Source organism: Leishmania panamensis, assembly GCF_000755165.1.
Source record: "Leishmania panamensis strain MHOM/PA/94/PSC-1 chromosome 16 sequence".
NCBI classification, from domain to species: domain Eukaryota; phylum Euglenozoa; class Kinetoplastea; order Trypanosomatida; family Trypanosomatidae; genus Leishmania; species Leishmania panamensis.
Window position 1 is genome coordinate 1 of NC_025861.1, and position 17248 is coordinate 17248.

Consider the following 17248-nt stretch of genomic DNA (forward strand, 5'->3'; position numbering starts at 1 on the left):
CCCGTGTACCCGTTGCATGATTTTCCCTATACTGTTGGCGAAGATGTCGTGAAGTTATGTGTGCAAAGTGGCCCTTTATAGAGGAGGGCTCACGAGGCTTGGGGAGGCTATTGGTATTCTGTAGACTGCTGTTTGTTTAGGTTGTCTAGTGGCAACCTGGAAGCAGGCGATAATGCGTTGGCTCTTTTGAATCGCACGTGGGCGGCGATGGAGCACATTTCATTCTACCATACGCTTCGATTTGATTGGCGTTAAACTAAGCGCTACGTCGTGCATAAATGCTTTGGACGGGTGGCGGTGTGGCTAGCGGGTGGTGTTTTAGACCTTTTGACAGCTATGCAGTGTCAGTATCCTGGAATGACTCAGAGGAGCTTCTGATGGGGAACGACACGGCGCACGAACAGGTGTATATGAAGTCCCTTAATCCTAGGAAGCTGACAGAGGTGCTGGACATAAGCCTCGTAGCAGCCGTTGATGGGAAGGGGGGGGGCAGCGGAGTTATGTGAAATGGCACAATGCTGCGAGGAGCAAAACGCAGTTCAGGAGCAGTTAGCTTGTAGAGTCACCGAGGGTAACCTCTCGATCGGCGACGACGGGAGATGCTAGACCATGATGGACTTGATTCATTGTAGCATCCTTCTGCGCTGCAGACCATGCTGTCGAGAAAGCGTGCAGTGCGGCAAGCGCAGGTTTGCTCAGGGGGCACGGCACAGATTGCATGACTCCAGCGTGTGATGTCAAACATTACCTTTATTTTGTCCTGAACGTGTACGCGATTCACTCGGTGTCTGGGGCTCTCTTCTGGCAAAAACTAGTGAGCTGCTTTATGCCTTCTCATGTTCAGCACCTGTGGATTTAGTCGGGCTATGGTCTGCTGGTGGGTGTGTGGTTACCGTCACCAGGGTCAAGTAGGTCGCTTCGCACTGCGGGGCGAACCATATTGTCAACGAATGGTGTGGCTTCTCCGGAAGGGCTTTGCAGAGGTGCTCAAGGTTGAGTTCGATGTCTTTATGGCCGGCATAGTGTTAAGGATTTTGCTCGAGTCGGCGGCTGAGACATGCATTGTGGTGGTTGCGGAAGCGTTGCGATCTCGTCAGGGGAGTTCACAGCAGAAGGAAGAAAGCAGGATCGCGTCTGAGGATGGCAAAGGGTCTGGTGAACGTGTGTGAACAGATGAAGCGATGAAAAGGAAGTACCTGTCGAGCTACATGGTAACGTTCGGTATCCAGTTCGTCAGCGAAGTAGGTTGTTGTCTGGATGACGGAAAAAGAGAGAGGAGAAGGCGTTAGTCGCAGAGAGGAGTAATGCATGCACTTCATTGAAAAACACCTTCTCTGCCAGGGGAACGTGCGCCACCCCGGCATTTCATGCCTTCCTCTCAATCCATGTTTTGAAGTACTGCAGGATCTAGAGCACAAAGTCGGCTGCGACGTGAGGGGGAGGCAGAGCAGAGGATGCACTCGACGCACGGTCCTGATGAACATTGAGGAGTCCTCGATCTGGAGTACGAACTTGGGGGTAGGTGGCACAGCGCGATGCTGTGGTCGAATCAGAACAAGTGCCGCTCAACAACTCCATAAATTGGTCGGCAGGTGTGCTTCATGGTAAGCTTGCCAGCAGAAGTGGTATTACGTCTTAGTGCTCTTGTCATTGGAGAACACCCCTGCTGGATATGAGGTGAGGAGGATACACGCTGGCTGCACAGCTGCCGGTGTGCCTCGTGTTTGAAACTACACTGCACGTGCAATGCGCTGGGTTGACAACACGGCACATAGGACGCTTTTCTTTAAGGAGCAATAGACCTCTCCTACAAGCAGGCACCGGGAGCCCATGGCCGTTGCGAGGATGTTCTCGTTGTGGTATCCCTAGAGAAATAAGCATTAAGCAGTATAAAGGGTGAGACCGTGCTGCAGAAAAGCATCGCTCCACCACTTCTGCAGAACGCTGTTACGAGCTCATGGCAAAGTGAATGATCATCTTCAGTGCGTCAGCAGGCATCTCGGAGTGCGGGGCTGTTGCAGTGAAACCGTCTTTCGCTCTTGAATGCTGGGAAGGGCCTGTGGAAGGTGCGGCATGACACTTTCTGAGCTCCCGGCAGGATATCTACCAACGCAAAGTTCCACAGCCTACTCCGAGTAAGTCATGCCACGGAGGTTATGGGTGTCAAGGAACAGGTTGCTCGCCGATTCGCAGCCGTGTTTGCCGAGACTCATTGCAAGTGGCAGACTGCCACGTTATCCATCTATGAGCGCCTCAAAGCCATCTGTGCAGTAGATAAGGCCTAGGACTGCACTGCACGCTCTCTTTTAGCGCGCTTCGTAGGACCTTCCCCGCTTTCCGAGGCGCTCTCCGAGCTGGAATCAGAGAACGATGGTGAAGCAGAGGTCGCTTCGTCCCATGCAATGTGGCGTACTTTGGGGTAGCACATTCCAATGTGGCGGGTGAGCTGCTCAGTTGAGGTGAAGACATCGGGCAGGTCACCGTCGCAGGTCACTATGACGTTGTACCCAATGTGAAGAAACTCTTGACCCTTATACTTGAGGGACACGATCAAGGCAGTTGGACCGGTGGGATCTGGGATGTCGGCCACGTTCGGTGGATCGCTTTCGATAGTGAACTCGTGCCTCCCGAGCGTTGTGAGAGGCCCCACCTCCATCTCGTCCAGCTCCTGGTCAACAGGGAAGTCCCACACTGGTGACCAGGTGAAGGATACGTCGATTGCGTCTTTAGGCGGCTTTTCAAACACTTCAAGCACGAGGTGCATGCGAATCGGGTCGTCGAACTTGCTGGAAGTGGGACCCAGCACCTGCACTTTACGTAGCTCCACCCGCGTCGTCATGGATGCTTTGCCCTGCGGACAAGGAGAGAAGACGGTGAGGAGCGAAAGGAAGCTCTACGTCCTCGGCACAGCTTCCGGGAAGCTAAAGCGGTGAAAGCGCAGCACAATGATAAAGTCATGGAGCGAGGGAGAGGGGGGAGAGAGGAGTATGGGCGTGACGTTGGCAGATTCTTGGCTTTTCCTCCTCCTTACCAGGACAGAGTTCGGTGATTGGAGGGGAGCCAGCGGTGTGCTTCATGTGGTGCGTCGAGACGCCTGTCGCGGAGAGAGACACGTGTCCCTGCTTGCCCGTTTTGTTGTCTTGGCGACGAGCTTCCTAGCTTCTTTGCTTGAACTTTTCTGCAGACGGATTAACAGCAACGAAATCGCGAGCAAGCGCTCCTCTTTGTCTGTGTCCCTGGGCACAAGTGGCTCTGCCTACAGTCGACCGGCTGACCGCCGCGCCATGTCAGCGGTGTTGAGGGAGTGCCACGGCAAAACGGTAGCGCTTCCAGGCTGGTTCAGGTGCCACTTCTGGTGGTGCTTCGCTAGCTCGTACTCCTCGATGGTGGCGGGGAAGTCGCGATCGGTCGGAGGCCGCACATAGTGGGCAGAGCATCGTCCAGCACTGGGATGGGCATAGCGGCCCTCGTCCTCGTACCACTGTGCCAGCCAGCCGCGCTTCCGCGGATGTGTCGCGAAGTTTTCGAGCCCCTTTCTCTCCGGCAGTTCCTGCTCCATAAAGGTCGGGAACTCCTCCGGGTGGAGCTCCTCGTAGAGACCCTGGTGCGACATGTACACGTTTGTGAAGGTGCCACCTGCCTCTTCGAGCAGCTGGATAGCCTTAGCAGACGCATTCTGCAGCTCGACGTGCATCGGATACGGGACACGCTCCACGCTACCGGCAAGCAGCACCATACCTGGCCAGAGAATTTCGCGGTCCGCAATGACCTTTGCATGGCGCAGGTGATAGAGCGTGATGGTCTCATTCGGGTTTAGTCGGCCGGTATCTACAGCCCAGAGCAGTTTGCTGAGGCTGAGGCGCGAAAAGGACGCCTTGCCTTCGTACCGGTTGCGCGGACCCCCAGCGGACACGCGCGGTGCCAGCATGAAGCGAGGCGTCATCTTGCGCTCCTGCCACTGTCCCTTGGCAAAACCACGTCGTGCGTCGTTGTAGCTACGAGAGTACTTCCAGCTACCGCCAATCTTCATCCACCCCATCTTGATGACGTTGTGACCGCTGCGTGGCCCAACGTACTCAGGCGACGGCGTCAGATCTCTCCAACTCTGTGTGATCTGCGGGTTGATGTACTGATCCCAATGGGACCACTTGTGCGTAGTGGTGCGCTCATTGAGTCGCGTCCCCACAACGGGGAGGGGATGATCGGCGTCGAAGGCTTTCCGTCCCTCAAAGTCCTTCCAGCTGAGGCGTGGTTTGGCGAGGAGGTTGTTCTCGTAGATAAGCGGGAAGATTGACTGCACGGGGTTGAAGTGGAAAGGCACATTTTGACGCACGGAGTGAAACAGGCGATGACGCAGTCGCACGGCGGAGGTGGAGAACATGATCACCCTGCTTCGCTGGCGTGGATGCTAAACAATACGTGGGAGGAAGAGAGGAGAGTTAGAACAGGAAAGATGGGCTGGTCGACAGTGAAAGAAAGACAAGAAGGGCAACACGTGTACGTGCCTATGCAGACTTGTACGGAGGAACTCACATGGAGAGGTGCACAAAATGCACTCGTGCACGTTGGGTCTATAAACGATTCAGCAAAGAGAGACGCTCTCCACCATGCACACCCCTTCTGGACGCACTCGGCAGCTATTCCTGGCGTGCTGGATACATGCGGGAGAAGCTGGAAAGCCCCCTCCGCTCTCTGGTGCGAAGAAGCAACCATAAAAGGGCTTTTTTTTTTTACATCGTGCAGCAACGAACCACAGTCGCCATACCTCACCACCTCAAAACAAACTGTGGGCCGGTGTTGTTCACTGCGCCCCGGTGCAACAGCAGGACAGCAGTACGTTGTCTCCGCTTTTCGTGCCGGAAGGAAGCGATACTTGTCTTTCACGAGAGATGCAGAGTGTCAATTGCCTTCATGACATTCGCAGCGACTTCGTCTGCAGTGACAGTGGCATCGATGGCGCGGTAGAACGGCTGGTAGGAGGTGACGATCTCTGTTCTGCGCACATCGTAGAGGTGGTAGGACTTTACGATAGGAGCAGCGGCTTCTGTATGCTTGGATGAGGCACCCGCATGAGCAGTGGCGCGCTCCAGCGCTACGCCTGGTGGGACCTGCAGTTCAAAAAGTAGCTGCGGCGATATCCCCGACGTCTGCAGTTGAATAGCATCCGCGCGGGTCTGCGGGAAACCGTCCAGCACCCAGCCCCTACCCTCTTGTTGCAGACCCTTCAGTTCCCCCAGCATATCAGCGGGTATCGCCACGTCCCCGACATCTGCGACAGTTGCACTGACGTGGGCGATGCCGTAATGGGCAGCCAACTTCGCTGCCAGTGTTGTCTTCCCACTGCCACATGGGCCGGTGAGAATGACCTGAACTGGGGTGGGCCTGCGGAACTCCTTCTCAAGGAACGCGAGTGGGTCCTCGGGCATCTGAAGCACCACATTGTGCATGGCCTCATCTAGTATGAACTGAATACCCTTAGACTCGAGGTACTGCAGCGTGATATCGGAGAGGCTCCCGATAGACATGGTGACCCCGTGCAGAGCAGAGGAAGGAAGAGAGAAAAGACGGTGAGACGAGAGAACGTCAGCACAAGCGGTCCCAGGCAGAGCTGTTCTACGTAAACTCAAAGTCAAAGAAGGCCAGTAGAGAAGAGTGGAGGGGGCGGGAGCAGCAGAGAGAGAGAGAGTGGCGGAAGTAAACGTAGTGTAGAGGATGCAGCCAAAACCATGTCACCCGACAAAGCACTGGGCTTACGCACTTGCAGCGTTACACCAAAGGGAAACAGAGTAGAGTGCAGCACCGTCTGATAAAAGAACGTAGAGAATCGCCAACACAGCGATCAAAACACCTTCCGTACGTAGCGCCTCCCTGTGTGGCACGTGGTGTGGGCAGAGACACACTCCAAAGCACACACTCCTGTTGACGTGCGAAACTAAGCGAGCGAGATAGAGGTATGGGTGAAAAACTTGGTGTGTATCCCCCGCTAAGTGACGTCCGGAAGGCAATCACAAGCAAAGAACGACCCCCCACCGCTGCCTGGACTAGTTGAGTTCAAACTCAATCCTGTAGCACCGCTGCGCAAGGTCTTTCGCCGTAAGTCGGAGGCTCAGCTCCAACTGCTCATAGAGGTCGTGAAACGATACCGCCTGCACATCACGGAACTCCCGCGGCAGGAGAACTGTAGTCTGCTTCCAGTGCGTTGGTGGGGCCAGCGGAGACGTATCAAGAACGGCATCGCCGTAACTCACCTGAAACCACAGAGTAAAGCCGTCCACAGTAAAATGGCCTGTCTCGACAAGGCTCGCCTTTGCGGAAGCGGTGGTGATGCAAGTGGAGAAGTCAAAGGTGCGCGCCGCCACGATGCTAGAGAGGTCGTCAATGGAAAGGGTGTCAAAGCTGCCTTCCCAAAAGACCGCACCGTCGTGCAGTAGAGCACGCGGCGGCATGACGTCGACCAACGGCGATGTGGCCTCGATGTGCTCCTGGAAGTCAAGCTTGCCGAGGGCGTGCAGGCAGACATCGTCCACGCTGTCCCAAAAGGCAGCAAAGGTCTCCGCGTAGTAGGGCTTGAGTGTGATGGGCGCAGCCAGGAGTCGCCCGTTGGAGGGGAGCATGCAGACTGGGAGCGATGACTGAAGTGCTGCGTTCACCTCTCGGAAAAAATTACGAGCTCGTATGACAGACGGCAACATGCACTCGTGGAAGAGGTAGAAGCCCATCCACTCTGAGACTACAAGCGCTACGCCACCGTGAAGGCGGACACACGGGTGTGTGTGCAGAAAGACCTCCACACCGGCAGCAACAACCTCCTCGACGGTGCACGGGATTACAGTGACGCGGCCGGCCACACCGTTGTCCGAAATGATTTGCCGCTGTACCTCCGCGAGGGAGGATGCCTCAATAGAAAGTACGTGCGCGGCGCCTGACTGGGCTGCCCAGCAGGATAAGATGCCCGAGCCAGAGCCCACGTCGACGACCACCTTGCCCTCGACAACAGACCTGTCAGTGAGCAGTGTCTTGTAGAAGTTCATGCGTGGGCGGTCGCGAAGCATGGCCTTGTGGACGCTGAGGTCCGCATAGCTCTCAAAGTATTGCTCATCCTTGGAGGCATCGGATGCGTAGTCCTCTTGGTGTTGCATGAAGCCTGAGGAGGGGAAAAATGGTGGCTGAAGTCGGAAAGGTCAGAGAATGAGACGCCGGAGGGAGAAGAAGGGGGACTGTATGGCGTGCACGGACCAGTGGGGATCCCAAGGAATGTTTGGAGGGTAAGGCAGATGACGCGCTTCTGCGTTGGTGACAGAGCAGAGACGGCCTCGGGGATCCCCGACAGCAGAGGTATGAATCTCCTGAAGCACACGGTCTGCGCTTCTCCTCTTTCTTTGCCGCGTATCTTTCCGCCCTTCAGAGCCCGTGAGAGGCGTGGGTCGCTTACGCGGCGCAGCGTGTGCTGCACGGCAGCAGCACGTCGCTAGCAGAATAGCATGGAGCTATAGCCGATGTCGGGCTCCGAGAGGGGAGAAGCAGCAGGCCGCTAGTTGGGCCAGACACACGCCTACGTGAAGCTTAAGGTGAGAATACGCAACTCTGTAGGGCTGTTTCCCTTGTCGTATCCTAATCAATCTGAAAAAGGGCGGCGACACCATTGGAGAGCCTTCTCACGCGCTGAAATAGCTGGCATGCCCGCTCAGCGTCCCCGTGGCTTTCGGCCAGACGCGCCTCCTGGTACAGGTTGAACGCCTTCACATCCGCCTCCGATGTGAGAATGGAAGGTGTGCGACGGTAAAGCAAATCAGCGCGGCAGATGTACTTGTACCCCTGCACCACTGGTGCCCCTTCGTGTAGCAGGTTGCAGTAGAACAATGCGGCTGAGCCCTTCTTGGGGTACACGGCGCCCACTCGGCGCGCTGTGTTACCGCGGTACCGGTTCTCCTCCTCATCCAGGTACATGACGCTGCACTGCTCGCCCGAAAAGACAAACGTCTCTCCGCCATGCGAGCAGTCGTTGAGGTAGATGAGGAGCGTGTAGAGGGAGCGGGTATTGAGGTCGACAATGGTGGAGCCGTCGGCGTGCGGCATGAAGTGGCCGCCGGGGCGGTAACGGCCGAAGAGAAGGTTCTCGGATAGCGCGTGTGGCACCCACGTTCCGGCCAGGTCACGCTCGAAGAGCTCCTCAGCGTTGGGCATATTTTCTGAAAAGCACTTCGACTCGAGGGAAACGACACGGGAGATGCGCTCGTACAGCTTTGCCGAGAGGTTCGGAAAGTTCGCCTCGATGGTGTCAACGACGCGCACCGCTTTCGAGGCACTGTCACACGCGGCTTCTCCGTTGGCGTCGTGGTGGTTCTTCTGGAGCCAGAATGTGTAGCCGACCGTCTCGCACGCCTCTATGAGCTGATCGCACTCTTCGTGCGTCAAAACGTTCTCGAGCACAATGCAGTCGACTTTGCCGTCGCCCATGGGGACCACCCTCGGTGTCGGAAACTCTGTCACATGGTCTAACACGTGGTCGATGATCTCCTTGTTGTGGGGCTCGCCCTTCTCCACAATGTTGTTGTACCTGAACATGGCCGCACACTCATGGGCCCTACGGAACGAAGACGCACGCGTGTCGACGCCAGGAGCTGACACCAGTGAAAACCAGTAAACGGGTCCAACTAGTGAGGAGAGGGTGGGAGGGAGACAAAGCCCCGCTAAAGAGAAAAAGAAGATGTGCTCAGAGCAGCAAGAAAAAGCGGAGGATACAGCAGGTGGTGGGAAGTAAATCAGAGAAGAAGAGACGCTCATCCAGCGCGCCCTCCACCTTCGCGGCTCGTCATCTCAGGACAGTCCCTCTGGTACGCACAAAGAGGCCCGTCTCGTTTCTTCTCCCGCCCTTGGCCCAACACGGCTCTCGCGGCAGATAGAGTGCCCGGCAGCGAGATCGGGGGCGAAGGAGGAAAGCGAGCGCCACTCAAGCCTTTGCGAGTCGCATGCACTTGGTGGTAGTTGCTTCTTGTGCATCGAGAGGCTTCGTCCTCAAAGGGGCGTTATACGAAATCAAAGAACAAGACGGCAGTCGTTAAACGATTTGCGCACAGGCAACCCGCAGAGATGTCGGAGATCCCGAAGCGCAAGTCGTCGCCCTCTAATCCAGGAGAAGTGCGCGCACTGCAAGACGTGGGGTAAACCACGCTTTCCCCTCCTTGTCCTCTGGATCCTCACACATGGATATCGCGGCGCGCTTTGCGAGCTTCAGGGTTTTGTCGTCCTGGGTGATGTAATTCCGCAGAGTTGACGTAATAGGAGCGAAGGGCGGGATGTTGTACTCTTCCAGCACGCTGTGTTTACCGAGCTCTGCCACGTAGGCACGACGCTCTTCTGGAAGCGAGTCAGCGTTAATGCGGGGCGCATGGAGCTCTGCAGTGGGGTTCTTCGTGTTGGTTACGGTGTGGAAGCGCGTGCTTCCTGTTTTGCGCTCGCGAGAAGACTGCATCTGGTTCGAGTCTGCATTGCAGGGTAAGAGCAGAATACTGCTTCCCCTCATGCCCATGCGGCCCACGCGCCCCACGCGGTGGATGTAGGACTGCACAGTGGCCGGCGGCTCGAAGTGATAGACATAGTCGACATCCCGCACGTCCAGCCCAAAGGCAGCGATGTCGGTGCAGAGGAGAATGGCGCCCGTGCCCATGCTCACCGTGCCGTCACGCTTCCACCCGCTTGTGAACACCTGATTTTTCTTCTCAGCGTCCGAGAGGGCTTTCTTCGGCTTGCGAGTCGTGTCGCTGCGACTGACATGAGTGAGGAATTTGTTGTACTGATCGATGCGGGCGCTTTCTGCCATGCCCTCATACATCACAAACACCTTCGCGATGTACAGCAGTGGGCGTACCCCCTGGCACAGAAGCGCGAGCAGTCGTTGCACAAACAGAAGAGCACGGAAGTTGTTGAAAAAGACAAAGTGCTTCTTCGACGCGTGCAGGTTCATCAGCTGGACAAAATACGGCAAGAAGTTGGCGGCATCGCACACTACGAAGCGGTTGCTCAGCTGTGACACAAAGTCACTGTTTGACCGGAGCGCCAGCATGTGCAGGGTGCTACTACACTCCGCGCAGATCTGCTCAGCATACACGTTGAGCAGAGGTGAGGTGGCAACAGTGGCGCCAACAAACGCAAAGTCCATCCACAGCCGTGCGCGGTCTTGTTCGCTCTTCTTTTCTGTCACTGGCCGCTTCCTCGCAGCTGGCCTGCCACGATGCGGTGGGGGGCTCACCGGGTTGCGGGTACGTCGATACGTAGCCACGAACTGCTCTACGGTGCGTCGCATATCGGGGGAGTTGTAGAGCAAGTCCGCCTCGTCAAGGACAACGAAGAAGCGTGCTTCCATTGTGGAATAGAAGCGTACACCATCACCGAAGAGCCCATCGTTCTCCATGCTGGTGCTCACTTGCTTTCTACGCGCGAGGTAGCGCTGCCGCGTTGGCTCGTCTTGTGCAGCCAGAACATCAGCTACTTCATCACTGGAGAGGCTCTGTGCCGTCTTCTGTGACTCCTCCAGTAGTGGGAGCAGCTTGTCGAAGTCCTTCGGCGTTGTGACGAGAATCATACCCGCACCACGGGCTCCGCGCTGGAGGTGCTGCAGCACTGCCGCAGGCTTCTGAACAATGCCGTCGCACAGAACGAACTGGATGTTGAAGGGGTAGCGAGCCGCCAGGTTGCGACCGACCACAAAGGTCTGCTCAGCCAGCGTGCGCGACGGTGAAAAGATGACAGCGAGTACGTGACGAGACAAGGGTGGTCGCTGGTGTGACCTCACATACGCCTCGCAGGATCGCACACACCGCTCCATGATGGGAAGCAGAAAGGCGAGTGTTTTGCCGCTTCCCGTTGCCGCCTCCATGACAGCGCTCGTTCCTGATTGCGTGAGCACGCGCAGCGCGAGGGCTTGCACGGGGGTTGCGTGAGAAAAAAAGAAGACATTCTTCAAGGCGAAGATGGATGCCCGGTGCAGCGCTGGTTGAACATCCTCCCACGGTAGCTCCAGCACATCGTCGTTCCACGCCTTGTCCTCCGGCTCCCATGTCCGCCGAACGCGCTTGGCAGAGATGGCGGTAAGGGACATGACAACAGCGCCGGAACCCCAATGGCGCGCGGATGAGCGTAATGTCTTTACGGGGGAAGTGGGGGCCTACAAGGTACAGGACGGATATGAGGGTGTGTGAGCGATCGAGCGGGTCGATAGGGGGGAGGTAGAGTGAAAGAGGAGATGAAACGAGCAACGATGAACACAGAGAAAGGCCGTGGGTGTTCAGAGAGGATAACAGCATGCGGGAGCGGGAAAAATGTAGTGTTTGATGGCGTATGGGGATCCAGCCGCTCATGCGCACCCACACGCAGTGGTAAAATCATGTAACCCGCGAGCAAGTGAATCGAATAAAGGTATCTGACAACCGTGCCAGTAGGCCACGCACATCGAAAGCCGGCATTGCAGAGTCGAGACGCAGCCGCGCAGAGGATGAGAAAGTAAAGTGTGGCCGAGACGATGCGGCAGCCTTGTTCTCTGCCGCATTTGCTGGAATATCCCCGCCCATTCTTCATTCAACAACTCATCTCGTCATGTCAATGCTGTCCACAGCACCTGTCTCTCTCTCTCTCCGCTCCATGTAGGTACGACACTTGTTGCCCCATGCGTCAAGTGGCATACCGACATGAGCGCAACAGCAAATCAACCATCCTCAGAACGAGCACCTACAGACAGACCTGCGTGCGAAGAAGATGAAATGGGTAGACCCCGGAGGAAAGGGGAACACACACTCAGTCAACTCGAGATCTGCCACCACCGCCTCTCCTTCGTCCCGTCCCCCCTCCCCAGCACACGTGCCTGTGCATGAGGCACAGCTTCCCTTCGATGCACAGTGGCACACACGTGAGACGTGTGCTGTCGACGAGCACCAAGAGTGGCCGGGCATGGCTGAACAGTGGTGAGTGAGGGTCAGCCAAAGACATAGCGGTGTTCGCCACGCCTGATCGCCGTTTCGTCTGCACTTTATGAACCTCACCAGTCCTGTGCACCAAACAGGTGCGTGGGCCCCCAGCGAGCGGGTAAAGAGCGAGGGGGAAGGGGGAGGAGGAGAAGAGCTTCTCCTAGCGCTTGCTCGACTTGTTGAACTTATGTTGAAGGGCTTCGTACTTGTGAAGGTCCGCCTTCGTTACGGAGGGCATCAGTTGTGCTCGAGCACGGAGGAAGTGTTCCATGGAGACCTTTAGCGGCCTCAATTCCTCCTCAGCCGCTGACGTCGCAGGTGGAAGAGTGGCGTGTGGTGTACCAGCAGCCATGGTCCCCGCTAGCGCATCGGTCGTGGTCTGCCCTGGCACCTCCTCCAGAGCGTCCTCTACGGCAAACATCATGGCGTCCGAGCACAGAGCGAAGAAGTCAGCGCCGGTGTACACAAAGTCCAGCGGCTCCAGCACTGCCAAGAGATCAACGTCGGCATGCATGTCGAACTTGCGGGTCAGCGCCTTGAGGGTAAAGAGCTGCTCGTCGCGCGTCGATGGGATACCCAGGTAGCACAAGCGGTCAAAGCGGCCAGGGCGCAGGAGCGCGGGATCGAGCAGGTCAGGTCGATTCGTGGCGCCAATGATAAACACGTCGCCACCTGCCGTGCCGTCAGAGCACTTCTGGCCAACGCCGTCCACCTCCACCAGGAGCTGAGACACGATCCGGTCCATGACGCCGCCGGCGTCGCCCTTCGCGCCACGCGCTGGCGCCAGTGCATCGATCTCATCGAAGAATACAATGCACGGCGAGTTGTCACGTGCCCGCTGAAACAAGAGCCGAATGTTCTTTTCGCTCTCACCGACGTACTGGTTGATCAGCTCGGGTCCCTTGACAAACATAAAGTTCATGTTCATCTCCGTGGCGACAGCTTTGGCCAGAAGGGTCTTACCGCAGCCGGGGGGGCCGTAAAAGAGAACACCTGTCCTCTTCTTCATGCCATTCTCGAACATCTCGGGATGTAGGATAGGGAGTTGGATCATTTCGCGTAGCTCCCGCTTGGCTTCCCCCAGCCCACCCACATCGCTCCACCGGACGGGCTGCAGCTTGGTGGACACCACACTGTGTCCGTGTGACTTGAGATACGACTGCACCACAGACTCGCACGAGACGTCACTGACGACTGCCAGTGCCTCTCCGGTGCACTGCGCGCTATGTGCGGCATCGCGGACGCACGCTTCCACAAGCGCCACTATGTCGGCGTATGTCAGACCCACCGTCCAGCCGGCGAGCGTCCTCGGAGACAGAAGGATGCTTGCATGGACGCGATGGCGCTCGCAGCTCCACTGGAGCAGCGGTGCAATGAACAAAGCTCGGTCGTCCTCGGATGGGTTGCGGCACTCCAGCACCCCGTCTGTGTTGGTGGCGCGAGCTGCGATCATCGGTGGCACCGCCTCAAGAGATTCACAGAGGAGAAAAAGTATGCGAGATCCCGGCGGTCGACTCTCTGCCACCGACGCTGGCACACCACTGCTCACCTCGTCAAGAACTGACAGCAAGTGCGGACACGAGTCAGCGATTGTGTGCGCGTTGTGAACGATCAACACTGTCGCCGCGCCACACGTGTCGCCGAGAAATGTGCGGGTCAACCGCTCCAGCTCCGCCTCCCCCATTCCCTCTGCAGATGCAAGAAGAATTGGAAGACCAAACTCCGTAACAGCGCACTCGACAAACTCACGCGGCAGGTTCTCTTTGATCCCATGAACAACGAAGGTGTGCACGCCGCGCTCCAGCGATGGCGTCACGACACTGCGCAGCACACGGCGGAGGCGAGCGTACACACTGACCGCGGCAAGTCCATGCGCTGGCGACGGTGCCCACACCGGTGTGACGTCCCAGTCGAAGCTGTTACGCTGATGCACGAGCGCCACCTCGACGGTGTCCGCCCCATTACCACAGTTGTGCAGAATACCAAAGGGGACTGAGACGCCTTGGCTCTCCAGCCGTGTAACGCGCAGGGCTAGGAGATGGCGGCTGGAGACGTGTTCGTCCACCCACGTTTCTGCCCATTTGCGCACCTCATGCGACAGCACGCGGACCACAGTCTCCAGCACATCCACGCCTTCGAGTCGCTGAGCCACCATGTTGAGCGTGTCCTCCTCAAGGTAGAGAACGTCGCCTGTGCTGACGAGGCGGCCCTCCCAAGCGGGCGCTGCGGCAGCGGTGAACAGTGCGCATAGGTCAGGGTAGTAAAGCCCGTACAGCTCTGTCATCGCTGCATCGTTTACCGCAGGGCACAAAACAATCTTTGTGAGGGCGCACTTCTGTACAGCGGCAGACCTGTGAAGAAGCTCGCCAGACTCGTCTTCTACTGCCTGAAAAGCGTCCACGGGAAGGTACAGCACCGTGTCAGAGTAGTTCACCGACTGCATGGATGACATGAGCACCTGTGATGGATGACTGTAGAAGGCAGCTCGTAAGTTGCGAAACAACTCGGGACCCACCATCATCGCCGCGCTGCACGACGACCGTTTGGCCGTTGCCCCCAACTCATTCACCACAAACACGCAATCGTGGCAACCGCCACTCACCCGCACGATAGCCTCGTCTTCGATGAGGAGATCCTCGAGAGCGCGTGCTGTGGCGAGCGCCGTCGCTCCGCGGAGACTTCTGTTAAGGTGAATAGCAACACAGCCGGCCAGGACCTCATCGTGGTAAGCTTCCTCCGCGATACTTTTGCCGGCGTTGTCACTAGAAATGGGGCCGGGTGGAAGAACCACCATTGTAACTGCCGTATCAGTGCTGAGGCTGCAGTGGGTGGATGGGAGCAGGTCCACGACACACAGGGACGGATAGGTGTCTGTGCCATCGACGACCTGATGCAGACATAGAGTCGCATGATTCTGCGCTATCTCCCACTGCAGTGAGTACGACCCCAGAGGCTTGCTCATTACCTCCCTGTATCCATCGTCTGTCAGCGCACGCAAGATGCAGCGCGTCATGGGCAAGTAGGTGCCCGTCGGGGCCATGATGGGCAGAATTGCGTGTCAACGACAAGGCAGCAACACAACCAGAAACGCTGTAAGAGCAAGCCGTGGCGATTGGCGGAGCTGTTCGCGTACCGGTGCCAAGAGCTGAGCTCTGAGAGCAACGAGAAGAGAATGAGCACAGCCGAGTCACAGCAGGAGAGGGATAGAATAGTGGGAAGGAGTAGAGAGAGAGAAGGGGTGGCAGTTCCGTCGATAGGGTGATTTGAGTGAGGGTGACTGCTTAAGAGAGATGGGCAACACGGCAGCAGGGGAGGGGGTGGTAGTGATGTTCAGGGTCTCGGCGATGACTGTGCCGGCACTCGCGGCGCAGCGCACGCCACACAATTGGAAAGAAAGGTATCCTCGCAGTGATGGTGGCAGCCCACGTTGCTGGATCAAAGCGGCACTTGAAGTCGTAGCGGCTGTCAGGTCGACCGTTGGTGAACGCGTTCCTTTTCGCTTTTTATGCTTTCCGTGTGGCTGTGCCGTTGACCGGGCCCGCTGGCGGTGCACCGCGTGACTCAGCACCTAACGCCTCTTTCCCGCAGCTTCCTCAGATGCACAACTTCACGCCGCCCGCCTTGGCGAGGGTTGGCCTCCGCGTGACGTTGCAAGCGTACCACGGAAGACAAAGTAATCGTGCGGTCGTTGAAGTGGCAGTTTTCCTGCCTCGACTAGGTCGAGGAAATCACCGCAGACAGCCAGCACCAAAACAAGATACCCCTGTCGCACACTGGAGGCAGCGCTCAGTCGTTGGAATAGCTGAGAGTAGGCGGTAGCGTATGCTTTCCGCTGGAGGACTGTACGCGCGCGTGAGGCCGGTGCCGTACTCTGCAGTACTCTGCACCACTGGACGTGCAAGTTCTCCATCAGGTCACGATCACAGCAGTCACAGCACTGCCGTAACGTCCACATCGTCGTGTCAAGTAGGAGCTGCTGTCGGGAGGGCGGCAGCCGAAGCAGCTTTACGCTATGCACGCGCATTTCGGGCAGAACCAGCGCACGCAGTGTTGCCTGCTCTGCCAACTTCGTGTAAAGAGAGCTTGCTATCGCACCGCAATCTCCCATGCTGTCACGACACAGCGCGCGCACCAGCTCCTCGGGGACTGTAGCACAAAGCGCCTCGACATCGCTTGGTTCGGGACTTGTGTGGATGCTGAGACACCGTCTTGCTGAGGTACCCGAGAGAGCAAAGTCGCGCTCGTCTAGCCCAGCCGCAGTCAGTGACTCGAGGAGCCGTGCTGCAGTCGCTAAAGGGAAGTGCTTTGCTTTGACCACGCCAATTGGGGGGCAGCTCGGAAACATATACTCCACCTCCTGACGCTCTTTTTCATCTGCGCTGAGGGACAACGGCGCGACACGCACGGCGGGATTGTTGATGCTCATGAAGAGACCAGCTTGGCGAAACGGGGTGAAGCTGCGAGTTGCCGCCTCACCCCGCTGTGTCCGACACTCACTCAAGTAGCCGACAAACGGGACTTCATCGCGGTCTCTCTTTCCATCGTTTCTCCGGAAGAGCACAGCGACAGAGCGGCGACGGGCTGACGGCTCACTGCGCCTCTCAGACATGACGAGGCCGCGAACGGTCTCTAGGTACTGTATTTCTACATTAACAGTCTCCAAGCGCTTCTGCGCTCTCTCTTCGAGCTCTACGAGCTGACGCAGGACAGCGCCCCACTCGGTATGCTGTAGCGGCATCCTGTGAGGCACCTTGAGGGACGAAGAGGGAGCAGCCTTCTGGGTCATCTCTGGAAGGTCTATGAGCCTGGCATCCCTTACAAGATGTAGTGAGACCGCGTCCAACGAGGTGGTGCGCTCTGTGTGTGTGTGTGTATGTGGGTGGGTGGCGCACCAACGGAAGACGTGAACAGCGAAGGAAAATCCCCGCAGCAAAAACCAAAAGGGCAGCGGAGCCCAAGACGCAGCAAAGGGGGTTGCGAAACAGTCGTGGGGGAGGGAGAAGCGAGAAGTAGCAGACGCAGTGCTGCGGGCATGCACGAGTCTGAATCCGCTGTGCTGCAGTCCAACAACAATAACACTCGCGCGCACGGATCCCACTTATCCCCCGCACGTGCGCGAAGCTCACAGCAGCGCATTGCACTCACACGGAGGCCCGCGCACTCGCAAACGTTTGGCGCACCAGAACACTCACAGTACGCAAGTGTTCGCAGCATTTCTCATGCAAGCGCACCACAGTAATTCATCATCAAACCGAATTCAGCTCAGCGTATGTGATTTTCTTTTCATC

The 17248-nt window shown here is 57.3% G+C and overlaps 8 protein-coding genes across 8 annotated transcripts; all 8 read right to left on the reverse strand.

Annotated features, from left to right (window-relative positions):
• Window positions 1–2281: 2281 nt before the first annotated feature.
• LPMP_160010 (anti-silencing protein a-like protein) lies at window positions 2282–2839 on the reverse strand (the record flags this gene model as incomplete). Its single annotated transcript, XM_010699228.1, has 1 exon — window positions 2282–2839. The coding sequence occupies one exon, from the start codon at window positions 2837–2839 to the stop codon at window positions 2282–2284; it is 558 nt and encodes a 185-aa protein (XP_010697530.1).
• Window positions 2840–3256: 417 nt separating this feature from the next.
• LPMP_160020 (hypothetical protein) lies at window positions 3257–4381 on the reverse strand (the record flags this gene model as incomplete). Its single annotated transcript, XM_010699229.1, has 1 exon — window positions 3257–4381. One exon carries the CDS (start codon window positions 4379–4381, stop codon window positions 3257–3259), a length of 1125 nt encoding a protein of 374 aa, XP_010697531.1.
• A 499-nt stretch (window positions 4382–4880) lies between these two features.
• LPMP_160030 (adenylate kinase, putative) lies at window positions 4881–5525 on the reverse strand (the record flags this gene model as incomplete). Its single annotated transcript, XM_010699230.1, has 1 exon — window positions 4881–5525. The coding sequence occupies one exon, from the start codon at window positions 5523–5525 to the stop codon at window positions 4881–4883; it is 645 nt and encodes a 214-aa protein (XP_010697532.1).
• A 516-nt stretch (window positions 5526–6041) lies between these two features.
• Window positions 6042–7139, reverse strand: PRMT6 (arginine N-methyltransferase, type I; the record flags this gene model as incomplete). Its single annotated transcript, XM_010699231.1, has 1 exon — window positions 6042–7139. The coding sequence occupies one exon, from the start codon at window positions 7137–7139 to the stop codon at window positions 6042–6044; it is 1098 nt and encodes a 365-aa protein (XP_010697533.1).
• A 472-nt stretch (window positions 7140–7611) lies between these two features.
• LPMP_160050 (hypothetical protein) lies at window positions 7612–8565 on the reverse strand (the record flags this gene model as incomplete). Its single annotated transcript, XM_010699232.1, has 1 exon — window positions 7612–8565. One exon carries the CDS (start codon window positions 8563–8565, stop codon window positions 7612–7614), a length of 954 nt encoding a protein of 317 aa, XP_010697534.1.
• Window positions 8566–9124: 559 nt separating this feature from the next.
• LPMP_160060 (hypothetical protein) lies at window positions 9125–11098 on the reverse strand (the record flags this gene model as incomplete). The annotated part of the gene is made up of 1 exon (XM_010699233.1): window positions 9125–11098. One exon carries the CDS (start codon window positions 11096–11098, stop codon window positions 9125–9127), a length of 1974 nt encoding a protein of 657 aa, XP_010697535.1.
• Window positions 11099–12120: 1022 nt separating this feature from the next.
• LPMP_160070 (peroxisome assembly protein, putative) lies at window positions 12121–15000 on the reverse strand (the record flags this gene model as incomplete). Its single annotated transcript, XM_010699234.1, has 1 exon — window positions 12121–15000. One exon carries the CDS (start codon window positions 14998–15000, stop codon window positions 12121–12123), a length of 2880 nt encoding a protein of 959 aa, XP_010697536.1.
• A 567-nt stretch (window positions 15001–15567) lies between these two features.
• On the reverse strand, window positions 15568–16746 carry LPMP_160080 (hypothetical protein; the record flags this gene model as incomplete). The annotated part of the gene is made up of 1 exon (XM_010699235.1): window positions 15568–16746. The coding sequence occupies one exon, from the start codon at window positions 16744–16746 to the stop codon at window positions 15568–15570; it is 1179 nt and encodes a 392-aa protein (XP_010697537.1).
• Window positions 16747–17248: the final 502 nt, after the last annotated feature.